The sequence below is a fragment of the Gobio gobio genome, assembly GCF_949357685.1.
Source record: "Gobio gobio genome assembly, chromosome: 20".
In the NCBI taxonomy this organism is placed as follows: Eukaryota; Metazoa; Chordata; class Actinopteri; order Cypriniformes; family Gobionidae; genus Gobio; species Gobio gobio.
Window position 1 is genome coordinate 13,979,762 of NC_137113.1, and position 25,033 is coordinate 14,004,794.

The 25,033-nt window shown below is 38.8% G+C and overlaps 1 protein-coding gene across 1 annotated transcript; it reads left to right on the forward strand.

The window, feature by feature from the left end:
- Positions 1-353: 353 nt before the first annotated feature.
- Positions 354-25,031, forward strand: st6galnac (ST6 (alpha-N-acetyl-neuraminyl-2,3-beta-galactosyl-1,3)-N-acetylgalactosaminide alpha-2,6-sialyltransferase). The gene is made up of 10 exons (XM_079801225.1): positions 354-487; positions 1,707-2,078; positions 8,366-8,630; positions 9,235-9,400; positions 10,128-10,302; positions 16,597-16,735; positions 20,780-20,883; positions 21,072-21,155; positions 22,752-22,851; positions 23,934-25,031. The coding sequence occupies exons 2-10, from the start codon at positions 1,927-1,929 to the stop codon at positions 24,102-24,104; spliced, it is 1,356 nt and encodes a 451-aa protein (XP_079657351.1). The 5' UTR covers positions 354-487; positions 1,707-1,926; the 3' UTR covers positions 24,105-25,031.
- Positions 25,032-25,033: the final 2 nt, after the last annotated feature.

A 25,033-nucleotide genomic window follows, 5' to 3' on the forward strand; every position in this document is an offset into this window, starting at 1 on the left:
GTTGTGATAAAGCAGACTATCGGGCTCTTTGAATCTAGGATGCCTTCAGCATGTCCCTGCATGTTGTTTTTTTGGGTAGTTTTTACACGAGGGTATGCATCCTTACGTCTGTTCTTTAATGCCTGAACGCTCAAGTTTGCACATTCCAAGGTCTGTCTTTTGAACGTCAGCTGACTTGTCAGTCACGCTTTGCTTTGTTTGCTGTTGTCTGTTATCACCAGGCTCTGAGTTGTGCGTAACTATCTCTCTCTCTTCCTCTCCTATTTTATGTCTTCCTTTGGGGGAGGGGGCAGGGGAGTTGACCAATTGCTAGCAGCTGTTACTCATTTCACAATAGGGCCGCCTCTCCAGCCCTGTGTGTGTGTGTGTGTGTGTGTGTGTGTGTGTGTGTCTGTGTGTGTGTGTGTGACTGACTGACTGAGAGTTGTGTTGTTAAACTAGGCACATTGCAGCTCGACTTCATCGCTTGACAGGAGTTTCCCTTCAGGTACGAGACTTTTTTTAACTTCTTTTACAGTTCATCTTTTTTCTGTCTGTTCACATATTCTGCCAGTTCTCCTCAAGTTTAAGGGCTTCTGCGAGTCAGCTGTCATTGAATGTTACTTATGGTGACAGTTACTTTTTCTGATGTAGTCGGAAAATTGTTCTTTTTGTGTTTTGACAACTTTTTTAAAGTTTCATTTTACACATTTTGGGAGCATTTCAATTCTACCTTTTAAAGAGAAATGTATGCAGTTTCTTAAAAGAGATGGGCTGGTTTATAGTTGAATCTTTAGACATTAACGTTACTCAGACTGAGTTTATAAGCACAGCACGTTTCTGGGGCATTTCTACTTACTAAAACACTGATACACACAAATAGCATTCTTGTCATTCCACAAAGGGCAGAAAAAGAATAGCAGGAATTCTCATAATGTAAGCCTTTGTGCCTCTGAATTCAGCTTTATTCCCTAGTTTTTGAGACCCAATTGAAGAATTAAACTTTGTTAAACAAGCCAAGCCAGATTTTTCACTCGTATGTGGTTGGTGAACCTTCAATGTATGTTAATAACTAGTTCATGAATGTTGAACGGCAACAAGTCGTATTTCCAGTTTTCCTTAAATGACTTTCAAATAGTTGTTAATGTAGTTCTATTTGTATTAATGCGAGTTTCATTAGTGAATGACAAAGCCTGACTGTGAACTCTAGGGGAAAACTGTTTTTAAAATGTTTAAATTGTTTTAAAAACTAGGCCTACTTGTTGCATACTTGGTCTGCATGCAAAATGATTTGTGAAGTTACTTGCTTCCAGACACATCGGCAGGAGATGTGGTCATGGGGAAATATTTCCCGAAGGAGTAATACTGGTTTCCTAGAAAAAAAATTGTACTCGGGGGAGAGTTACTAAGCAATTTTGCCACAATATCTCAGCCTTTTCCTCGCCCCCTTCTGTATACAAACAGCCATTTTCTGTCTGTATGGTAATTTCACGCTCCCTCTTTCTGTCCTTCACCCATTCCCTCGCGTTTCTTCCTTTGTCAAATCCTGCAGTCTTTTTGACACCATTAATTAGCATCTGAAACACTCTTTGAGCAAAGGTGCACTTTGAAACCTGGATCACATCTTCCTGGTTTACCGGGCCCTTTAATTAAAACAGGATTACTGCGTAGAATCCGCCATGTGGAGTTTCACTCTCTTGTATGTTTTTTTTCCCTTCCTCTCACAGATGTCCCGGTTGTGCAGGAGACTCCCACGTGTGAAAGCGAGAGCGCAAAATGAACTAATTAACTAGCAGCGACCCTGCCAACCCTTCCCCTTGAGGAGCGCTTTCAAACCCCTATTTCATCAAAGTACCACTCCTTCCTCAGGAGAACGCTCATGTGCCTACAAAGTGACCAGACGTTCTGGGGAACTCTCAGCAACTTGTACACTAGGAAAGTAGCACTATGGCAGGCCAGCTGCCCCAGAGGCTTCTGCTGTGGTTCATTGGGTTGTTGGGAATCGCGATACTGACTTTAATCGTGGTGTGTGTGGCTATGCAGATCCAGCTGCCATGGCAAGTGATGACCCTCCAAAGCTTCACCACGAAACATTACAGGTAAAGACAGAACTCTTAAAATGCCATGTGGAAAACGATTCTTCAGATTATTAAAATGTTCTACAGACTAAGACAAAATTGGATCACAAAAATGGTGATTCTATGGCATCAGTTTAAAACCCCCCTTTTGAAACCTTTATTTTTAAGAGTGTAGGTTCTTTAACTTTTACACTATGCTTTAAAGGTGAATTCAGTATTTAGTGTTTTTTCCTCTACACACTTAAGTGGCGAGCATTGAGGGGGACAAATTTGTGTAAGGGATAATCCAAATGGGTTTCATATGCAAGCATGAAAAAAACTATTTTAATGCACGTGGAGGCAAAGAAATGCCTGACGCGAAGCAAAGGGTGGTTGCCTCTGCTTATACCATGCTGGTCATTTAAAGCTGTTATGGATGTTTGCGGCAATAATTGACCGGATGGATACAATTGACGGTTATTTTCGTCAATCACGGCTTGTTAGAGCTAGCATTCTGCCTGCTTCGAATCAGACAGAGCTAAAGTAGTGCGAGATTAGAGATTACATAATTACTACAAAATAGCGATGTCACGCCCACGTTGCTGAGAAATATAATGTAGCGATTCAGTAGCTAGCTATTTTATTACTAAAAGTCGCAGGCAGCAGTGATAAGTTTCTGTGCTCCTGAATATTTCTGCGTGTGCACAGCGTGAGCTCCGCTCTGTGTGCGAGTGACTTATGTGTGTGCACGCTGAAAACAGCACATTAATATAGAACAGTGATTCAACTGACCTGGAACTACCTGTGCATTAAATGGTTTTATTGCACACCTTCCAACCAATCAGAATCGAGTATTCAGACAGACAGTGGTTTAAATTGAATTACTGTAGCATTTAGCGCAGTTGCTTTTTGGTGCATTTCTTTTTGAGAAACATATTATTGTTGTTGTTTTTATTAAAGAATACACCAGTGTTCAAAAGCTTGGCAGCATAACTATTTTCAAAATTGATAATGTTTACATTTACATTTACATTTACATTTATGCATTTAGCAGACGCTTTTATCCACAGCGACTTACAACTTGGGGGAACAATAAGCGATTGGTCGTGAAGAGTCGAGTGAGCGCAACAAGTGCCTGAAATACTTGGTCCGTGTACATTTCTCAGTGTAGCACAGGTTAGAGTAGGGAGGGAAAGAGGAGGAAAAGAGGAAAGGAAGGGTTTTTTTTTTTTTTTTTTTTTTAAGGAGGTTAAGTGCTCACGGAAGAGATGAGTTTTTAGTTGACTTTTGAATGTTGTCAATGAATCCGCATTTCGGATGGCGGTGGGCAGATCGTTCCACCAGCTGGGAACGTTGAATGAAAATGTTCTGGAGAGGGATTTTTTGCCTCTCTGTGATGGTACCACAAGCCTTCGCTCCTTAGCTGAACGAAGGCTTCTGGTGGGGGTGTGGCGACGTAGAATCGAGTCAAAGTATGCAGGAGCTGAGCGCGTGGTGGCTCTGTAGGCAAGCGTCAGCGACTTAAACTTGATGCGAGCAGCGTTTCCTGTGTTTCCTGAGCAGCATATCAGCATATCAGCATATTAGAATGATTTCTTTCTGAAGGATCATGTTACACTGAAGACTGGAGTAGCCTAATGATGCTGAAAATACAGCTTTGCAATTGCATAAATTAAAGATATATTGAAGAGCATTAAAATAGAAATATTTAAACAATATTACTGTTTTTACTGTATTTTCAATTATTTAAATTCAGCCTCGGTGAGCATAAATGTCTTGAAAAATGTAAAACAAAATCTCACCAACCAATCCATGTGAGTCAGATGACAAGCTCTTTTGCATTCATCACCCTGTCTGGTTTCCTTACATATGTGCATATATTCTGCTACATGTGTAATCCACAAAAAATATTATTTAGTACTCTTTAAAATAAAACTAGATATGTTAATACATTATCCCCCAGTTTCACAAACAAGGCTTAAGACTATAGTCCCAGACTAAAATGGTTGTTTGAGCTGTTTTAGCTGAAAGCAACTTGCACTGACATTTGTTAGTGCCATTGTTTGTCTCAAGATGCACACCAGTAATGTTTTAATAATAAAGTATAATAAAGGCCTTCAGAAGCGAATCGATACATTTGTGTAAGAAAAATATCCATATTTAAAACGTTATAAAGTAAAGTAAATTATCTAGCTTCCAGCCGATCGCCTTCCGTATTCAACTTACGGAAAAAGCTTAGTGCCTTTTATAAAGCTTGGATTAGCAAGGACTTTTTTGAATATAACTCCCATTTTATTCGTCTGAAAGAAGAATGTCATATACACCTAGGATGACTTGAGGGTGAGTAAATTATGGGCTAATTTTCATTTTTGGGGGAACGATCCCTTTAAGCCCTGTCTGTGAAACCAGGTCTAAAACTCTAAAAACATAATAATAATGAAGTCGCAATTAAATATGACTGACAGCCCTATTATGATGCATGTCAATACATTAAAACATACTTGGGAAAGTTGAGCACTCTGACTAATTTCAAATGTGCTTTTCTTTAAAGCTGCAGTCTGTAGTTTTTCCTCTTTGTCGCCATTTCTGTTCGAAATCTGCAATTGCAGTAATTCGCGGAATTATCAACTTTACGTGAATTGTGCCTCGGCACGGCACAGCGCGGAGGAATCCAATGTTTTTAGGAGAATGTGCGGCTGTCAGTCACCGCGCGGTGTGGATGCTGTCATTCAGAATCACAGATTATACTTTTTGAAAGTATGACCAACATAAGAATTTTCACCGGAAAATGTCATCTGAACAAGTAGATAACATCCACTTTTGTTCTGACCAACTAAGGGGAAAAAAGCATTGCAGTAAATCGCAATGATTAAATCTATATTAATGTATCTAATGTTAACAGCATAGCGTGACTACATTTAATGTGTATTAGGGCGACCTGTAGTTCAGTTTCTATTTCTGTGCAGTCTCTACTCCACATTCATTTGTTGGTATGACAGTTAGAGGTGAAGTGCTCCCTCTCATAGCTAGAGCAAAATAATTGATATTTACCATAATGCACATAGCAAAATGAGAAAGGCACAAGAAAGAAAAACTCTGCAACTGTATGAATTAAGCGAACAAGTGTGCTTCTATTACATAATTGAACCATTTAAATGTCTTGTCCAGCAGAAAAACGCGGTCTCTGCGTCTGTTTTGAACCCATTTGTTCACGCCCCCTTTCAAAAGCCATTTTTATCCTTGTTATCGCATGGACACGGTTGAAGTCTCTTTTTTTCTGAAGCCACTCCAAGGGTGCGTCTCATTCAGCTCCCTAGTTCAGTAGTCAGGGCAATGATCAGGGAGTCAGCCCATGGACTTATATCCTGATCAGTGCCCTGACTACTGAACTAGGAAGCTGATTGAGACGCACACCGAAAGTCCAAAGTCTTTTGCATTTTACAACAGGTGAATCTCCAGTTGTCACTGGTGATTTGTGTATGAACCTTTCTGGATCTGCAATCAAATTGATAAGTTTAATTATATCAAGTGCTGTGAGAAAAGCCTATAAATCTCCACCTCCAACATCCTCACACGCAGTGTAGCCTACTAGCCAGGACACCTTCTTTATGTGTACAGATGTGACGTAATGACGCAAAGACCTGCTTGAATTTCCCACGGAAATCCACCAGTACCACTGGAATTAAAAAACATTATTACAAGCTTACCGTTGTAAATCGAGCTAAGCTAAGCAGATAGTATTGAACACTGGCTGGTTATGTACTTGCTCAACAATTTATTTTGGATCATTTTTAACCCAAAAAAGTTACGGACTGCAGCTTTAAATAAACCCATTTTGAATTCAGGGGAACTCTTCTTGGCTGTTTTTCTGTTTGTCATTTAGTTAGGCCTAATGTCACAGTCTGCATGTTGTCTCTAGAGAGCCGTGATTACAGTGCGCAGTTCCTCTGCTAATCATTTCAGTGTGTTTGCCATTGCTATGGAGACGGCCGTCAGAAGCTAAGAAAACAATGTCATGTCTTGTTGCTCTCTCTGCCCTTGTTATCTGTACTAGTGAAGGTGGGAGGAGCAGGTGGTTTTCATTTAAAATTTATTTGCATAGTGCTTTCTACAATAGGTATTCTTCCAAAAACAGCTTCTAAGAATAGTGGCTTAAAAACCCTTAAACAAGCAGCTAAAAACAGTAGAGACAAGGAATAAACCCCCTTAGATGATTTAAGTGGACGGACACCAGTTTAGCGCTTTATACAATAAAGATTGTTTCAAAGCAGCTTTACAGTGATAACAGGAAAATGATGCATTTCGGCTGTTGTTCAGCTGAAGTCAGGGAGAGAAACCAACAACATGAGATTTACTGCTCCTTTAAACCAGTCAGGCATAGAATCATTCTAAGTGCACAATCGTTGCTCTGAAAGTAGGGTCTGTTATGTGAAATGTAGCCCAGAAGCTTTTAAAAGGGCAAAGCTCTAATTTTAACACAGGCGTGGAGTGTGGGGGAACCAGAATGTTAGAAAATGGCACATATTATACTAGCTGACATTAAAACTTGTGATTCTGTAGAAGTTGTTTGGAGGCTTTTAAGACCCTTTGAAAACCTGTTGTGCCAGTAGCAGCATGTTATAATAAAAATGAATGTGTGAGAATAATAGATGAATAATGAGCTCTTGTTAAGTGTTCAATAATGTGACAGTGTTTGAGAATTTATTTTTTCCCCCCAGAATTGTGAGATATAAAGTCCAATTCTGAGGAAAAAAGACTGACTTTATTTTTCACAATTCTGAATGTATAACTCTAGATGTAAACTTGCAATTGTGAGGGAAAAAAAGTCTGAATTGTGACATGAAAATGTCGCAAATACCTTTTTACATTTTTTATTCAGTGGCGGAAACAAGCCATTCCATTGCTTCTAATCACTGTATTCTTCAGAAAGATCTTTAGGATCTTTTTTCGTGATTACACACAGTGACGCAATAATGGAAAAAAGGCGTGCTGACATTTTATATTTTCTATCATATACCTCTGCGAGATGCCTTTGTATTTAGTTTGATTACATTTCTCGTATCAGTCATCTGCTTTTCGCTATTTTGAACAATGAGGCTTGGCCTTGTTATGAAGTCATTGTCAGGCATAAGCTGCATTTCATCAAGATGTGTTTAGTAGTGTATCAGATATCAAGACAGGTGATAAAAGCTCTATTCTGTCTTTCTATGGGAAAAAATTGAATAATGATGAACGATTTAGTGGTTGCCCTGTTCCTAATGGCCTGTTCACTTGAGCTGGTGGCTCTTAGTAGGGCTGGGTAAAAAATATTGCTTTCTCGATTTTAATTGATTCTCATTTTTTTGCGAACCGATATCGACTCTTAAATCCCAAGAATCGATTAGTCATCCTGTTTTCAGATGAATGAACATTAAATCCAAATAATCTTTGTGCTTTGTTACTATTGATATGACACAAAGTCTCAGATTTCAAATTACTTCCATTTTATTACGAAATTCAAAAAACATAAATACTGTTTTGTGCGTGAGATCGCTCTGGCGCAGCTCCGTTCAAGAGAAGCGGCACGTGAACTGATCTTCTCTTCGGCCTTCATACCAGTTACAGCGTGAAATAAACATGAATGAGCATCTGAAAGTGTTAAAAGATAAAGTGCAACTTACCGAAATCTGTATCATGTCACATGGAATCGCTCAATCATTGTTTCAACCGTGGAAAGACGTCAGTAAAACAGCTTGCAAACAATGTCATGTGACGTCACATTTACCTCAGAAAAACCATAAACTCTGTGTCCATAAACTCAGTAGTCAGCTAGAAAAATTAACTTTAGAGAGGAGCATATTGCTAAATATATGACCCATATCACAAATTAATTATAATTGTTTATGTTCTTCAATATTTAATGCATGTATGAATAAATCTGCCAAGTTTTTATGACACACACCATTTAAATAATTATATTTCAAAAACGATTTGGAGTATAAATATGATTCTGTAATTGTAAAGTTAATATTATAACTTTATTATTATTTTTAAAAAATGTGTGCAATTTAAGTGTTTGTAAACAAATCAGTTAATTTTTACCTTCAAAATTGTAGTAGGCTACAACTGACTCCCATAGTTTACAGCATTAGTTCAGAGATTTGTTTTTGTATTGTACCTGCTATATATCCAAAAATAATCGATATTGAATCAAATCAAATCGAATTGCAAGCTTGTGAATCGAAATCGAATCAAACTCTGAAATTTGTGTCAATACCCAGTTCTTAGCTTCGTTATTACTGTTAGAAAGTGAAAAACATTGCTTATTTTTTTTTATTTTTTGCCCGCAGGTTACATTCTATCAAGAATGACAGCAGTTCTTTGGAATCTCAACGGTCTGTTGAGAATGAACTGGACACTGTTGAAGAACTGGAGCGAAATTCAGCCCTGCAATCAAATCTTGAGGATTCATCAGCGATAGAAAACGGCGCAAAGTCTGATCAAGCAAATTTAAAAACAAACACCTTAAAGCCAATGCCAAAAAATGAGACAAAACCGACTGTGCCAGACTTTTTTGGTGACAGTTATACCACGGATGACGTTCCATCACAAACAGTGAGTGTCTGTTTGTGGTTTTTGGCCTAGCATTGTGAACTATCATGCATCTGTTAGTATTGTGACTGAGTGCAATTTCCAGAAGTCACCTGCTTAAATTCAGTTTTATTCAAGGGTTTGAACAAATGCACTGGTCATTCAAATGTAATCAAAAATGAGAGTAAAGACTTATACATTGTTTTAAAGATGTATTTAAAATAAATGCTGTTCTTTTGAACTTCAACGAATCCTGGAAAAAAACATTGATTTGAAGCAGCACAACCGTTTCCAAAATTTATGATAAAATATGTGTCTGCAGCACCAAATCAGCCTCATATTAGAATGATTTAGATTTAGAATGTGACACTGAAGACTGGAGAAATTATGCTGAAAATTCAGCAATATTTCTTTTATAACAAGACGGGTGTAAAATTACATGGATGGAACCCTGGGCTATTGTCTTTCCAATTTTTTTGCAATTTACACCCATAGAACAAATTTTCAAGATTGTCAATGTTAACAATATTAACCTCTCTCTATCTCTCTCTCGCTATCTCTCTCACTCTCTCTCTCTCTCGCTATCTTTCTCGCTATCTCTCTCTCTATCTCTCTCTATCTATTGCAGAACTGTCCCCAAAGCATTAGAAAGCGTGTGCCTCAGACCACGTTTGCTGAGATGTTTCTACAAAGTATTCCAGTGCTTCAATGGGCAAAGCATTTCACCCCAGAACAGTACCAGCGCTTAAGTCACTACAGTGGAGCACATGGCTGGGGAAGCGTTGATATTGAAGGTGTGTTGTTTTTTTTGGGCATCTGCTAGTCTTCCAAAAATTCCAATGTACTTTCCCAGAGTGTTTTGATTATTCTAGGTGTCAAAGTGATATAGCCATTAGCGCGCCATTACTTTTGTGCTTGGGTATAGACAGAATTTTGAATCATTTATTATATATAATTGAATTTATATTATATATAATTAGAAATGCCACTGCTCGTAAAAACAACAAAGCACTTTTAATATGGCATAATGGGGGAATAAAAACTAGATACATTTCTGATGGTAAAATTTATACATCAAAATTTCCAGAAGCAATTAGGAAATTAAACTTAAAATGCATCTATTATTATTATTATTATTTGACAAATCCAGTGTCAATGTAGTTTTGTGCCAAATGATATGAAATATTTTAAACAATAACTGTTTATTATTATTAAATATTTAAACTAAAAATAATTGTTAATTAAATATTACTAATTATTATTAATTTAGAATTGTAAATTTACTTTATATTTGTTTATACTACTATATTTGTTGCTGTTTTTATATTTTAAAATGAATTTTAAGTTAAAACAATTATTGATTTAAATTCATTTTGACTACTTCTGACTTCATAGTAACTAAATATTTAATGTGTAATTGTTTTGTGAAGTTACTTGTTAGTTTAATCACTACAGAAATGAGATTAAATAATTACGTGATATGTGTAAAAGCATCTAGTTTTGTGTGTGTGTTGTTCATAGTGTTGAAGAGCTCACTGGGAATTTTAAATACAACCGCAAATCGGTTGATGTTTGATGACTGGGAGGAGAGAAAGAACAGATCTCAGTGCATCCGCTGTGCTGTGGTGGGAAACGGTGGAATACTGAATGATTCAAGAAAAGGCAAGGAGATCGATGAACATGACTATGTCTTCAGGTGAGGAGGTCGATCATTAAGTAAAACTTATGTTTATTATATTGGTGTTTCTCAAAGTGTTGCAAATCTCAGAAACAAAGCAATTGCATGTCTTTTGTAGAGGTCAACCGGATTTTACCGGTACCGATAACTAGGTTGGACCGCACTTGCCGATAACCGATTAATCGACCGATAGTTTTTTTTAATGGATACTGGATAAAAATTTTTTTAATAAAAAAACATAAGTAAAACTGTGCTGAACTTTATTACAAGAAATAAAAGAACGGTACTGATCCATGAAAATGTGCTAAATTAAAAGCCTATGAATATTAAAATGGGAAGTTCTAACTGAAAAAAATCGTTCATAATTTTTTAACATTCCAAAAACATTAAAATATTACAGGTCAAATTTCGTCCTTTAGCTATAACCTAGAAACATGCATGTACATTTCCTAGGTAACACTATGCAAGTCCCTATGTTTACATGAACTATAAGCATTATGCATATACAGTTTTACAGCATTTTACAGCACTACAATTATACCTTGATCATACTATTAGTCCATTGTGCATTTTCCAAGGTTAACAGATAACATGCTTACAATGAACAATACTTCCACAGCATTTATTAACCTTAGTTAATGTTACAAATGTAATCTTATTGTAGTGTTAGCTTTTTTAGGAGGCGATTAACGTTATCTAATAAAAAAACGAGTGCGCTTTCTTTCGGCAGCATGACGATACAGTTTGCTTTCTCACGTCACTAATTTTATATATGCAACATTTGGGTCGGACTTGCATGCGTTTTTATCACATTGTTTAACCTGCTTGAGGTACTGCTAATGTTAGTGTCATCTCAGCCTCGATGACAAACATACACACAGTTGCTTCCGGACCCTGGTTGGTTATGGCATACTGGTCCCGGCCATGTGCAGTTCTGATTAGTTGTGGGTGGGTGTGATGTGGGGCAGAGGGCTTTGGGTTTTCACCCTTCAGCCTGTACTTCTGCCTAGGATTTCTTGTCTCTAGATTTCTTGCCGCCTGGCACAGCACTTGTCTCGCTGTTTTAATGCTTAAATATGGACGTAGTGTCCGTGACGTCACCCATAGGATTCTGATGAGCCGTTCTGAAGCGCAAAGTAGGGACGAGCCATCTTGGCAGCGCGTCATTGCGCGTCACTCCCGGATAACAGAAAATGGGCAAAAAGGCGGGACGTGGGCGGAGCTTAAGTGACGTGATGACTAACAGACAGCAGATAAATGGCTATCCACCTGTCACTCGAAATGGCCACGCCCTTAATTATGCAGAATTTTAAGGCTTTATATAATGTAAACGAATGAGTTATAAAAAAATTCACCCCCCTCACAGTTGTCATGAAGGGCAAAATGAGCCGTATAGATCAAAAGCACAATTTGTACCAGGCTGTAAACATGTTTTATTCTGCTCTAAAGTTGGCCATTTTAACATGGGGCTCAAAGAGATTCTGCTCCCTTCTGGATCCTGTCCCTAGCGGTCAGTCGATGAATTGCAGTTTGAGGCACTTCCATATTGGCTTCAAGAGAAACTGCAGGAGGTTGCCGCTTGGTTAAAACCGGTTAAAACGCGAAAGGCGAAGCTTGAATTTACGGGTATGTCCCTCTTTGGCTAATGTACTTTCAAGATGGAGGGGCAACATGGCGACCACCGTTAGATCCCATTACCTTATGTATTTTCAATGGCATATTATAAACTTACGAGAATACTTTATTACTTGAAAGAAGTAAATATACATTATGAAAGATGAGTTTATAGATCTACCAGTTACCAGCTACTCGTTATCGACTATGGTAGGTAGTTATGCTTTCAGTTTGGGGGTTCAAGATAAATGTGCAAATAAATAGGCTACGGCGGCGTAGTGCGACCAAAAGCCACATTCCGGAAGCGGTGCGGTGTGACGCTCAGCTCCAATCTCACGGCCCAAGCGAATGCTCCACTCATGAACTGCGCGCTCACCAGTAAAACAACGTTCGCTCAAATCCAGTTCTGACATGAAATTTGCCTGTATTTGTTGTAGCTATTAAATGTAGCTATTTTGTTTAATATTTATGTTTAAATATTAGCCAGTGCTATTTTAAATTTCATCTAGGCTATTATGAAAAGTGTATAGACAAAGTCAAAGACATAGGGTCAGAAATGATTTTTAATTGAAGTTCATTTTGTTTTGTATAAATTGTAGCCTATCTTAATTTTAATCAGTGTTCACTTTGCAGATGAACTGGAGCGTGTCTCAAATAAACCCAAACTCAGCAGCTAGCTTGCCTCACAGACATGAGAAGTAGGCCTATAGATGGCTTGAAATGTTAATTTTTAAACGAAACAATTCGAAACTAAAATAAATAGTCAAGCAAAGCCACGCGAGCATTCTCGAGTAGATTGGTACGAACGCATCTGAAAAACAGCGGTGCAGAAGGAGCTGATGCAGGGAAAGTGCATAATACAATTTGTCCTAAACATGACACATGTTTTATATTGAGGGCTTCAAAATAACTGGTAAGATATTTCACGTGTATAGTTTAAAGCAGCTTGCCCTTTCAGATGCTCTGAGAGATAGTCTGACAGATATCTTTACAAATAGCCTACTTGCGGTGTTTGTGGTGAGATGTGGTGCTTTCCTCAGTGCATAACTTACATTTCACATTATATTCTCCATCTGTAAATGTTAGAAAGTCGTGCAAATATGTCCATTTTGCTGTCTGGAGAGGACGAGCTTCTGCAAGTGAATCTCCGCTAAAATTCAGGCTTCCGTGAATGAGCGCCGCCACCTGCAAATAGCTAAATAATTCTGACTAAAATATACACATTTCTAAAATATTTGTTGTTGGACAGTAAATGTGCCACATGTGGAATTTTAAACCCACAAGTAAATATATTTTTATGAAAGTGACCATTATGGGGTAATCAAGTAGGCTATTCTAATGCTTTTTCAAAATTATTAATTTTGTTTTTGGCCACCGTATAAACCCCCTTTTTGCACAATGTATTGCATAGCCTACATTACATTCACTGTATTTCAATATCAACATTGCTTTTAGGACATCAGTGGGCAGGATGTGAAATAAAATTATTAAAATAAGTACAGATTTATTTTTTCCAAATAGAAAAACTTTGCCATTGAAATGACTGGGAAAAAAGTGTCCCAATAACCCTGAAATTGCTTTGTACGGCGACAACTTTTTGGTTGGCCCCACCAAATCTCACTCCAAGATTTTTCGAAAAGTTGGCAGCTCTGGCATGTATTAATCTTAGTTAAATGTACATTTCAGCAAACCTATTGTTCTTTTATAATTCTTTTGCACTTTAATCTATTTTAAATATTTGTTTACTTTATACATTTTTGTGTATTGCTTTATTGTATTTAAATGTTTGGTTCTTTTGTTATAAGAAAGTGATTTAACCTGTTATAGTATGACCACTTTTTTTGCAACTTATTTCAATATCGTGATAATACCGTATACCGTGATAAAAGCTTCAGCAATTAATCGCAACATGAAAATTTGATACCGGCACATGCCTAAAAAGAGCGCCTAAAGTTACGGACTGCTATTGCTCCGAGTATTGGCATGATTGCAAATGTGATACTGATCTTGTAAAAAAGTCCAATAGACAAGTTGAGATTAAGTAACAACATTTTAGCCACAATACTGTTTATTTCGTGAAAATCAAAACTACACCCGAACTGTTGCGCATCTCCAAGCGGTTCGATCGAATGAATCCGCGTTTGAACAATTAAATGAATGACTCACGCATAGACTTGACGCCCCCTACTGGCGGTTTTATTATCATATTTATACTTTGCATGGACTTTTTATTTAAAATATAAATCTTTTAACTTAGTTTAAGTTTAAGTTTAGCTTGTACATAGCCTATTTCTAAATTCAAAAATGTATATTTAAAACATTCATACAACATTATTTACCCATGAGCTCCTTTAAATCTATGTAAATGTATCTAAACAGCACTTCAGATGGAGCTGCTGTGTCACTTCTACAGTGATCTTTTGATGCTGATTTAATTAGATTGGTAACAGTCTGGTTGTGTATTATTGCTCTAACTGAATTTATTGTTTAAATTAAAAATGTAAAAACAACTTTTCTATTTTAATTGAAGAAATTGACAAAAAATGATACATACATTTAATAAGATTAGAAAACATTGCTCTTATAATGGTAAAAATGCCCGTGGACAAGAATTTAAAGAAACAAAGATCATCCTGTAATGGGAAAGTTATAATTGGAATGCGTGTTATGGATCAGAAAGTGCTCCTAAATTTGACTGTGCTCCTATTTTTTTTTAATTAGGAGCACAAGTGCTCCTCAAGAAAAATGTTAGCGTAGAGCCCTGATATACCCAAATCGTACTGACCATAATGTATGTTTTGTTAGTCTATGTAATTTTCATCTAATTTCTCATTTGTAAATATTGTACTTGTCTGTTTGCATAAGAATAATAAAAAATAAAAAAACATACACACAGTTGTTCTTTGCCTACTAATGCAGCATGTAGTCAACAAATGAATTACTTTATGATTTGGCAACAAGTACTGTAGTGTTCTGTATTCGTACCGTTTCGCTGTCGTGTTTTAAACGCGCATCTGATGTGTGAGCGCTCTCTGTGCAGCGAGTGCAGCAATGGTGCAGCCTCACGTGTGAATGTAAACAACAGTTTTTATTTCGCCTCTAGAGGCCGCTCTCGTGCTATATAATGCCAGCAGACCCTTCTCAGAGCTCTCGTACTGTGTAATGACCGCGCACCCGTCTCTGCCACTCCAGCAACGGATGCAACCCGGATAAACTATCGGTGTGGAATTTTGCTGATAGCCGATTGTTTCACCAATCAGCTATTGGTGCCGATTAAAAACCGATGGCAAAACCGATGAATCGGTCGACCTCTAGTCTTTTGCATGTCTGATGCTTGTCTGATAGTCTTTTACTGATTAGTATTTATTTGTATTTTTTATTGGTGTAGTTTTCCTTCAAAGTTCTAACTGTTATGCTATGTTTAAGGTTCCTAATTTTGTATTGGATGTTTGATTGATTCAAACTTGATTGTTTCTGTCGGTCCTTTAAAACTTCTATTGTAAAACAGCTTTTTGGTTTAGTTACTTACATCTCGCAGGCCAGACTCGCACTTTATGCCTGTTAACTGAAAGCGTGTCATGAAGCGTTGTGCTAAAATTCACGCTCGGCTGGCAGCTTCTGTGAACATAAAGCCCTAAAATCTACTTTGATTTAGAATTTTTCCATCTTGCTGCAGTGTAGACATGCCTGGGAAAAACGACCGTTATGCGCACCGCATGATCACCTTACTCTATATTTGAGAGTACTTTTCGCGCATCTACATTTAAAATAACGAACTTGAGCGTGCAAAACATGCGATGTGTGAACGGCCCATAAAGCAGCTCAGATGAGGTCGGTTATTGTGGCGATATGCAATATCATTGTAGCAACAAAGTATTTAATTTCACAACCTTCATTATATGCATTTCAAAAAATGACAGAGGTCCGGACCTCGGGGACCTCAATGGTGAGTACGGCCCTGATTGCAGCATTACCTTTTTTCTCACAGTGTTTGAAACGGTTTGAAACAAGGATCCGGTCTCTCTAAACCCCTCCTTTCCGGAAGCCTACTCTACTCTGCTCTGATTGGTCAGATGGCCTAATCTGTTGTGATTGGTCTACTGCTTACAGCACGTGTCGGAAACCAAACGGCTATTACCATATCTGAATTTCAGCTCAAGAGGCTTCCTCAGCACTTGATACAGTCATATGAACAGTTACATATCTGTTGGTTTTTCTCTGTATCAATTTGGCCGTAAGCCTGCAAAGTGGATTTGCTTTCACAGCGCACGAAACCGCATATTCTCAACATGTTGAAAATAGGGATGTCACGTTGAGGAACTTTTCACACAGGTATATAAACTCATTTTACCAGTATTACCGATAACAGCGGGGGGAGAGGAAGAGCTGAAAAACACCGGTAACACAGACTACTGCCTAGTCGACAACATAAAACAAATTATACCAGGCCTGAGTTACAACTACCGTGTTTGGTTTGGGGGTGTGTCAAAGTAGACATTGTTCACGAACAGCGAATGAAGACCATAGACTTCACATTATGCAAATTGGTTACACACCTACATAGGTTTGTGCAGGAAGTAAGACTGGAATTGACGATTTATTTCAGGCAGTTTAGAATTGGTTATTTCTTTTGGGAGAAAAAAAACTGTTTATTGATTAATATCACAATATTTCTCTCTTTCTGTGTCCTATCTTTAGGGTGAATGGTGCGGCCCTTAAGGGATTTGAGAACGATGTGGGATCACGTACCTCATTCTACACATTCTCAACCAACACCATGCGAAACTCCATGCGTAGCTATGCTCGCGTAGGCTACAGAGGTCCACCCATATCAAAGGTAACCAATGATGTCAGACTAGTATACGTCCATGCAAAGATGAGACGCAGTGCTCCACTTTTTATTAAGTATATTTAAGAGTTCAAGAGTTCAAGAGTTTTATTTATTTGTCACATACACAGTTATATACACAATATACAACTGGCAGTGAAATGTAAACAGGTCCGCTCCATGGACAGTGCAAATAACAGTTACAAGAAATTAAAATAGAAATAGAATAAAATTAGAATAAAAAGTAATAACATAAGTAGAATTATAAATAAATCAAGTAAAAGATAAAAATAGGAAATAAGATAAAAATAAAAATATAAAAATTAAAATATAAAAATATAAAAAAATAAGTGGATATGATAAGTGAGCAACTGTAGACTTAGAAATAAGTGGTTAACATAAATATATATATATGTATATATAAAGAAGTATAATGTGCAAGGTTTATTACAGGTTGTTACGCAGTAACAATAGGAAAGTAAAGTGCAGTGCAATGGCAGTATGTGGATGTTAATGTTTAAACTGGATGTTTATGTGTGTGCGGGGGTGAAGTGAAGTCACGTGACTGAGTTCAGGAGTCTGATGGCCTGGGGGAAGAAACTCCTCCTGAGTCTTTCAGTCTTTGCCATCAGGCTACGGAAGCGCTTACCAGATGGCAGCAGGGTGAAGTGAGAGTTTGCAGGGTGATTAATGTCTCTGATGATTTTGGTAGCTCTACCTATGCAGCGTTTGGTGTAGATGTCCTGCAGAGACGGGAGAGCTGAGCCTGAGATGCGCTCGGATAAGCGCACCACTCTTTGCAGGGCTTTGGAATCGTGACTGGTGCTGTTCCCGTACCACGCTGTGATGCACTGAGTCAGGACACTTTCTATCGCCCCTCGATAGAAAGTTTTCAGGATGGCTGGTGAAACCCTGAATTTCCTCAGCTGGCGCAGGTGGTACAGTCTTTGCCTGGCTTTTTTCACCTGTGTCTGGATGTGTGTAGTCCAGGTCAGATCCTCGGAGATGTTCACACCCAGGTATTTGAAGCTGCTCACTCTCTCTACCGGTGTCCCGCTGATCATGAGAGGGGAGTATGACCGATGCTGTCTCTTCCTGAAGTCCACAATCAGTTCTTTGGTCTTGTTAACATTCAGAGAGAGACAGTTGTCCTGGCACCATGATGTCAGTTGCTCCACTTCGTCCAAGTATGCCGTCTCATTGTTGTTGGAGATGAGACCCAGGACAACAGTATCATCAGCAAACTTGATGATAGAGGTGGAGCTGTGTGTGGACAAACAGTCATGGGTGTAGAGAGAGTAGAGCAGGGGACTCAGCACACAGCCCTGTGGAGCTCCAACACTCAGGGTGATGGAGGTGGAGGTGAACTGGCCTATTCTCACCGCCTGGGGTCTGCCAGTGAGGAAATCTTCAATCCAGAGGCAGAGAGAAGAATTCAGGCCTAGATCCAGGAGTTTGTGTGTTAGCTTAATGGGAACTATGGTGTTAAAGGCTGAGCTATAGTCAATAAATAGCAGCCTGACATAGTTCCCACTTTTGCTGTCGATGTGAGTGAGGCAGGAGTGAAGGACGTGAGAGATGGCATCTTCAGTCGATCTATTGGGACGATAGGCAAACTGAAGAGGGTCCAAAGTGTCAGGAATGGAGGAGCAAATGTTGTTTTTAATGAGTCTCTCAAAGACCTTCATGACTAAAGATGTGAGAGCCACTGGACGATAGTCATTTAGGCAAGAGGGTTTACTGATCTTAGGTACAGGGATGATGGAGGATCGTTTGAAGGAGGTGGGGACAACAGATGTAGCAAGGGACTCGTTAAATATGGATGTAAAGAGCCCTGCGAGCTGATCAGCACAGGACCGCAGAACACGACCTGAAATACCATCCGGCCCAGCAGCTTTCCTGACATCCACACGTTTGAGTGCCCTCCGAACCTCGTCCTCCGAGACAGAGATCACGTGACCGTTGCTGCTCTGAGGGACTCTCTCTGACGCGTCACTCGCCGGAGTCGCGCTGCCGCGATTACCATCAAAGCGAGCGTAGAAAGAGTTTAACTCGTTCACCAGCAACGGATCAGCTCTCACCTCTGCAGAGGATTTAGTTCCAAAAGCACAGATGGTCCTCAGTCCCTGCCACATCCGCCGGGAGTCGTTGAGTTGGAAATGAGATTCCACTCGGTCTTTATAGCGGAGTTTTGCGGCTTTAACGGCGCGCCGGAGGGCGTAACATGAAGCTTTGTACTCCCTCATATCCCCCGTTTGGAGACCGGCATTGTACGCGATAGTGCGCGTGTTAACTGCAGTGCGGATTGAACTGTCCACCCACGGTTTCTGATTAGGGAAGGACGTTATAGTTATTGTTTGTGTGGCTTGCTCTGTCAGTGTGTTGATAAAGCAGAGCGCCACTTCTGTGAACTCGCTGACGTCTTCAGAACTCGCGCGGAACATGTCCCAGTCGACGTCATCAAGAGCTGCCTGTAGCGTGATCTCTGAATGGGATGACCAGCGTTTGACTTCCCTCCTCACCGGGGGCTCTTGAACGAGCCTTTGTTTATATTCCGGTGTGAGGAAAATGGCGGCATGGTCCGATTTGCCAAAAGCTGGCTGTGAACGAGCTTTGTAGGCGTTCTTAAACGGAGAGTAGCAATGATCCAGTGTGTTTGCTCCTCGTGTGGGACAGGAGACATGCTGGTGAAAGTTTGGCAATACTTTCTTTAGGTTAGCTTTGTTAAAATCACCCGCGACGATGAAAGCAGCGTCGGGGTGTTTGTTTATGAAGCCGCTGGTCACATCATGGAGGGCAGATAAAGCCAGCCCCGTGTCTGCCTGCGGTGGAATATAAACGGCAGTGGCGATGACCGAGGAAAACTCCCTCGGTAGGTAGAAAGGCCGGCACATGAGAGATAAATGTTCCAAGTGAGGCGAGCAGGATCGCGAAAGAATGGAGATGTTCCTAGGATCGCACCATTTCTTGTTTATCATGAAACACACTCCACCGCCTTTAGATTTCCCGGCCTCGGCTGTTCTGTCCATCCGAAAAACAGAGAAGTTCTCGGACGGCGTCACGGCTGTATCCGGGACCGCTGGCGTGAGCCATGTTTCGGACATACAATAGATGTTGCAGTCTCTCATGTCCCGTTGAAAACTTATCCTGGCTCTAAGATCGTCCATCTTATTCTCCAAGGATTGGACATTTGCGAGCAAAATGCTCGGGAGAGGAGGACTGAATGCTCTTTTTCTCAGTCTGTTGCGGATCCCAGCGCGTTTCCCGCAGTGTTTTTTGAATCTTCGCCGTCGACTCGAGTGGCCATTGTTCAACTCGGCGTCCCGGCGAATCTCAGATGGAAGATTGGAGAAAGTGTCCTGAAACAGGTCAGTGTAGCGGTAACCAATTTCCAGAAGTGTTTTGCTGTCGTAACAGATCAAAGCAGATGATCCGTTGGAAAAAATAGAGAGTAAAAGAGAGTAGAATAATAAATAAAAGCAAAGTCTTAGCGGAGCGACCTGAACGGCGACCGAGCACGGCGGCGCCATCTCATGAACGATGTACTAACAATTAAATGAATAATTTGATACAATGCACTTGTGTAATTGTGTTTTTACACTGTATGTAATTATAGCTGTAATTAATTTCTGTAATTACATCTATAATTACACTGCTGACCCTTCCCTTAACCCACCTAAACCTAACCATGACCCGTATCCCACCTCAATAGCAGCAAAAGGGGTTTTCAATACATCAACACTATATATGTTTGTCAAAATTATTATTGAAATGGTCGTTTGACTACAATCTTTTCTGTGACAGACAGACAGGTTTTGGTTTGACTATGCTCAGATTGAGAGGAAACGGAATGTGAAAGTTGATAATAAATCAATAATAATGCAATCCAAAAGTCATTTTTATCACTACATTTTAGTGACCCAATATGCATTTGGCATACATGTTTTATCCAAACAGGGCATACTTTACAAGTTGAGCTACAGAAACACCCTTTTGTGTGTTGAATTGTGACGTTGTTGTTTGCTAACTCTCTATTTGTCTCCATCTGTTCAGGAGACCAGGTATATATTCCTGCCAGATCATGACCGAGATTACATTCTTATGAAGGCGGCTTCCACACACACAGTAATTAATAAAGGCCCTGAACGCAGCAAAAAGTAAATATTATAAACATTTTCATATGTACATAACTGGCAATGAACATATCCTTGATCACTATAAGAGATACGGTCCAACCATCATTGTTTTTATTCATTACTGTAGATAAATAGTACAAATCAACTGTGTAAGTAACTGTTAGTTAGTATATAAGACTATATTTAATTGCAATGTATATCTCTCTCAGACCCCCTGCATACTTTGGTGAAGATGTGACAGTAGAAAAATTCAAAATCTACCACCCAGACTTTGTCCGTTACCTCAGAAACAGGTAAGCTTTGCAAACAGAGACTAAGGGATAATGTACACTCAGCCAGTCATTACTGCAAAATTAATCCCAAACAGGGAGATCAAGAGGCTGACTGCACATCATCCCGCTTATTACATGACTACGTGATCTGAGTTGGAATGATATGGGAAGAAATATCCTGCAGAGTGAAATGAAACCCATGAATTTTGCACAGCTATAGCAGAAATCTGTTGCTGGCTGCAGTGGTTAATTATACAGTTCAGAGGTCATTATTAGGGCCGCACGTTATAGGGCCGCATTGGGATATTTAGTTTTTCTGTGATTATACATTGCGATTAGTGCTGGGAATCGATTTAAAAAAAAAACATTTAATCACATTTTTTTATGTAATTCATCGCAAGTTTTTTATATTTTGGAGTTTTTAATATTTTGATATTGTATTCATTTCAGTTACTCTCCAAATGAATGTAGAAACGACAGGATATTTTAAATGACAGCATATTTTAAATGTGTTGTAATGGCATCTTTTTATGACCAGTATCACTGATACTAATGTCTCTATGAAACATTAATGACATTACATTACAGCATAAATGAAAGCTACCAATTTCAACATTTATTAGGCTTTAAAAGTTAGACACATACAGAAATGTAATAGTTATCAAACACCTTTCTTAACTGCATAAATAATAAATTAAATATAGATTAATCATCATTAAAGCTACAATTTTCTCTGTTCCCTTTGTTCTTTGATGAACATTAATGACAGACATTATCAGTGCCGCTGTCACTTTAAGATCAGCCGCTGCCAAACATGTCCCGCGCATCTTGGCAAAATTCTCTGTGTTGTTGTTATTGTTTGTTAATAATCAAGAGCAAAAGAGCAACTCTGTGTGTGAGACGGACGCGAGTCCGTCTGTGCGTCGAGTGTGTGTGTGTCAGGGTGTCCCGATCAGCTGACAGACACACACACACAGACAGGACATTGACATACAGGGCGTTCTCTTCTGTCTTGTCACGCTTAGATTGTTTAAAAGCATTTACATGAATAAGAGCGCGATCATATAATGTAACGCTGGGCAAAAATGGATATAAAAACGAACGCTGCGTTAATTGCGTTAAATATTTTGAATGCATTAAACTGAAAAAATTAATCGCCCACGTAAACGCGTTCATTTACCCAGCACTAATTACGATATATACAAAATTTCACCAGAAGATTTGAATAGCTCTATTAAAGAATGAATCATTCTAGGGTGATTTTTGTAGGGCATTGCGTCTGCATAGAAAATAATAAACAAATTACAAGCATCGCTAAATACAATAGAACAAAGATACAGATTAAATAAGCAGTGCTTTTATGGGGGGTTTTTTCAGACAAATGTAACTGTATTCAGGTACAGAAATGGAATAATCAAATGGGGGGGTGGGGGGTCCGTCCATATGGATCATGAAGCGCGGCTCTCAACTATGATCCCAGTAGCCTACTTCGCACAGCGCACACCCTGCCATCAACTGAAAGCGGCATGTTATAAATGCTGCATCTTTTTGTTTCGTTTTGTCTTCATTTGTACGTAGATCTGAGTTTTTAACTTTTTTTTCTTTGTCATCATCAAGGTTCCTGCATTCAAGACTTCTGAAAACAGGTGCAAGAAGAATTTACAGGCCATCTACAGGAGCAGTAATGCTCCTGGCTGCTATTCATACATGTGACCAGGTTTGTGTGATCTTTTTATTGAGATTTTAAAGACATCAAACATGCGTCTTATGAATGTGCCCTGCTGTAAAATGAGTAGAAACACCCAATCCTCATCCATCCATTTAGAGGAGGACACCATTAAGATAAGAACATAATAAAATAAGTTTTGTAAATATAGTAAAACATTATACCTCGAATTGTGTGCAAACACCTACAGTATCAAAGGTTGTCAAAAGTTTGAACACTGTTTTAACTACACTTATTACACATATGTTAGATGTGTAGTCTAACCGGACAGATGTCTGCTGTAAGATATAGAAGACTCCCCTCACAGGGCTGTATTGCCGTCATAAAACCAACCCAAGCTAATTGGAAATGCGTCCCTTTACTTACATTTTTGCAAAAACATACAATTCCCTGCAGTTGCCAGCTAAAATAAACACTAGAGACAGTAAACACATTAAATATTATTCCTTCGCACACAAATTATGATTACGGCGACAGGTTATCAATTAACAAAGATTTATTTTCCAAGAGATCCTTGCACAATATTAGGCCATGACCTCAACTTTTTTACCATAGTGAATGATGTGTAAAATAAATCCATCTGGATGTTTGAATCACATATGTATGGCTGGTACAGCATTGCATTTACAATGTGGAGCGCTTGGGTAAGAGTGCGGGTCACAACAGGTCACAGCACCTGATAAAAGAGCACACAGACTTGTAGAAGCAAGCTAAAATGGCATGATTGCTTCAGCAAATGCGTTTTTATCCCACGTTTGCTTTTATTGACACCATCAGTGAGGTTCAGTGTACGTTATTTTCAAACGTGTTAGAGCGTTATACCTTTTAGCGCTCATCGGACATTTAATTTCGGAACTGCTGCAAAACGTCAACCAAAATAATAAAACGTTGCCAGATTTATGTTCGACTGCGCTTATAGCTCCATTTCACTTTGAAATTGTTGCAAAACACACATCAAGGAATGCAGAAATGCCACCACTAGCACGTATTTCCGATTAGCTTCTGTTACATAAAACATACTTTATTTGTCTTTGTGAAAGTTTGTGATAACATGATGTTTGTGTTATTAACAGGTTGATGCTTATGGGTTCATGACCCCAGACTACAACTTGTATTCAGACCACTACTATGACAAAGAGAAACGTAAAGTGCATTTTTATGCCAACCATGACATGCGCATGGAAATGAGGTTGTGGCAAGAGCTGCATCAGGCTGGACTGATGAATCTCTTTATGCGCCAGTGAGCACAAACGGATGGAGCCTACACTTTGTGCGAGGTGTTTTTTTACTGTCAGAACCTGTGGAAGGCGTGTGCAGGACAAACCTGTTATTCTCCCTGTACGAGGTATTTCTGCTTTTGAAGATAAAGATCATATATAGTTGTTCAACAAGGAACTACGTATAGGAGCTACGTAGTGAACGCTCTCTTTTAAGTCATTTTTTTAGAGAAACTTTTAAGAGAATCAAATTACTGACTAATGTGTCATAGGGAGAGGCCTTGCAAACACGAATTTGTTCACACATAGACATTTCAGTTCAAGGCTGGGAGCGATGAATCGCAAGAATTCTGTAATGCGTGCCTTAGGACTTCTCGAATGATGGACTACCATTGAGTTTGAAGGCTTCAGAGCATCACGCTAAATCAAAAATAATCAACCAAAGACAATATTTTTAAATTATTATTTTATATTCTTAATCATATTCCTTTAATGTGGTGTGTGATTTGTAGATGGCTCATCCAAAATGCACTTGTTGCCATGTTGCATCATGTGTAAATCAAGAAGGTTTTCTGTTTTTTAAGAGGAATTTGTATGCTATTAAGTTTACAGCTTAACTTTACTTGGAAGTTTTAATGTGCAATATCTTATGTTTGAATCAAAATGTGAATTTCTTTTATGATTTATTTTATCTATCCTGTTAAGGTCTTTTTGATGCTATCTCTTGATTATATTGAATCCTTTTTTATTACAGAATAATTTAACGGTTATGTTCATTCTGGTCAGATTAACTGGTTTAGAGATTCTCCACACTCCTGTTTTATAGTTCAAAAATCCCTCCACTTTTATAAAATGGTTAAGGATTTTTGGGAACAGATGTTAATTAACAGAAAATAGAATGATGGTCCTACAGCAGGGTATATGTTTAAGCTCAGAATAAATCTTTTAAAATTGTG

Bases quoted from the DNA above. Each gene is read 5' to 3' on its own strand.
- st6galnac (XM_079801225.1), top strand. From the start codon at position 1,927: ATGGCAGGCCAGCTGCCCCAGAGGCTTCTGCTGTGGTTCATTGGGTTG. The intron at 20,884-21,071 runs GTAAATATTATA...TATCTCTCTCAG, and splicing joins GGCCCTGAACGCAGCAAAAA to ACCCCCTGCATACTTTGGTG. The intron at 21,156-22,751 runs GTAAGCTTTGCA...GTCATCATCAAG, and splicing joins GTCCGTTACCTCAGAAACAG to GTTCCTGCATTCAAGACTTC.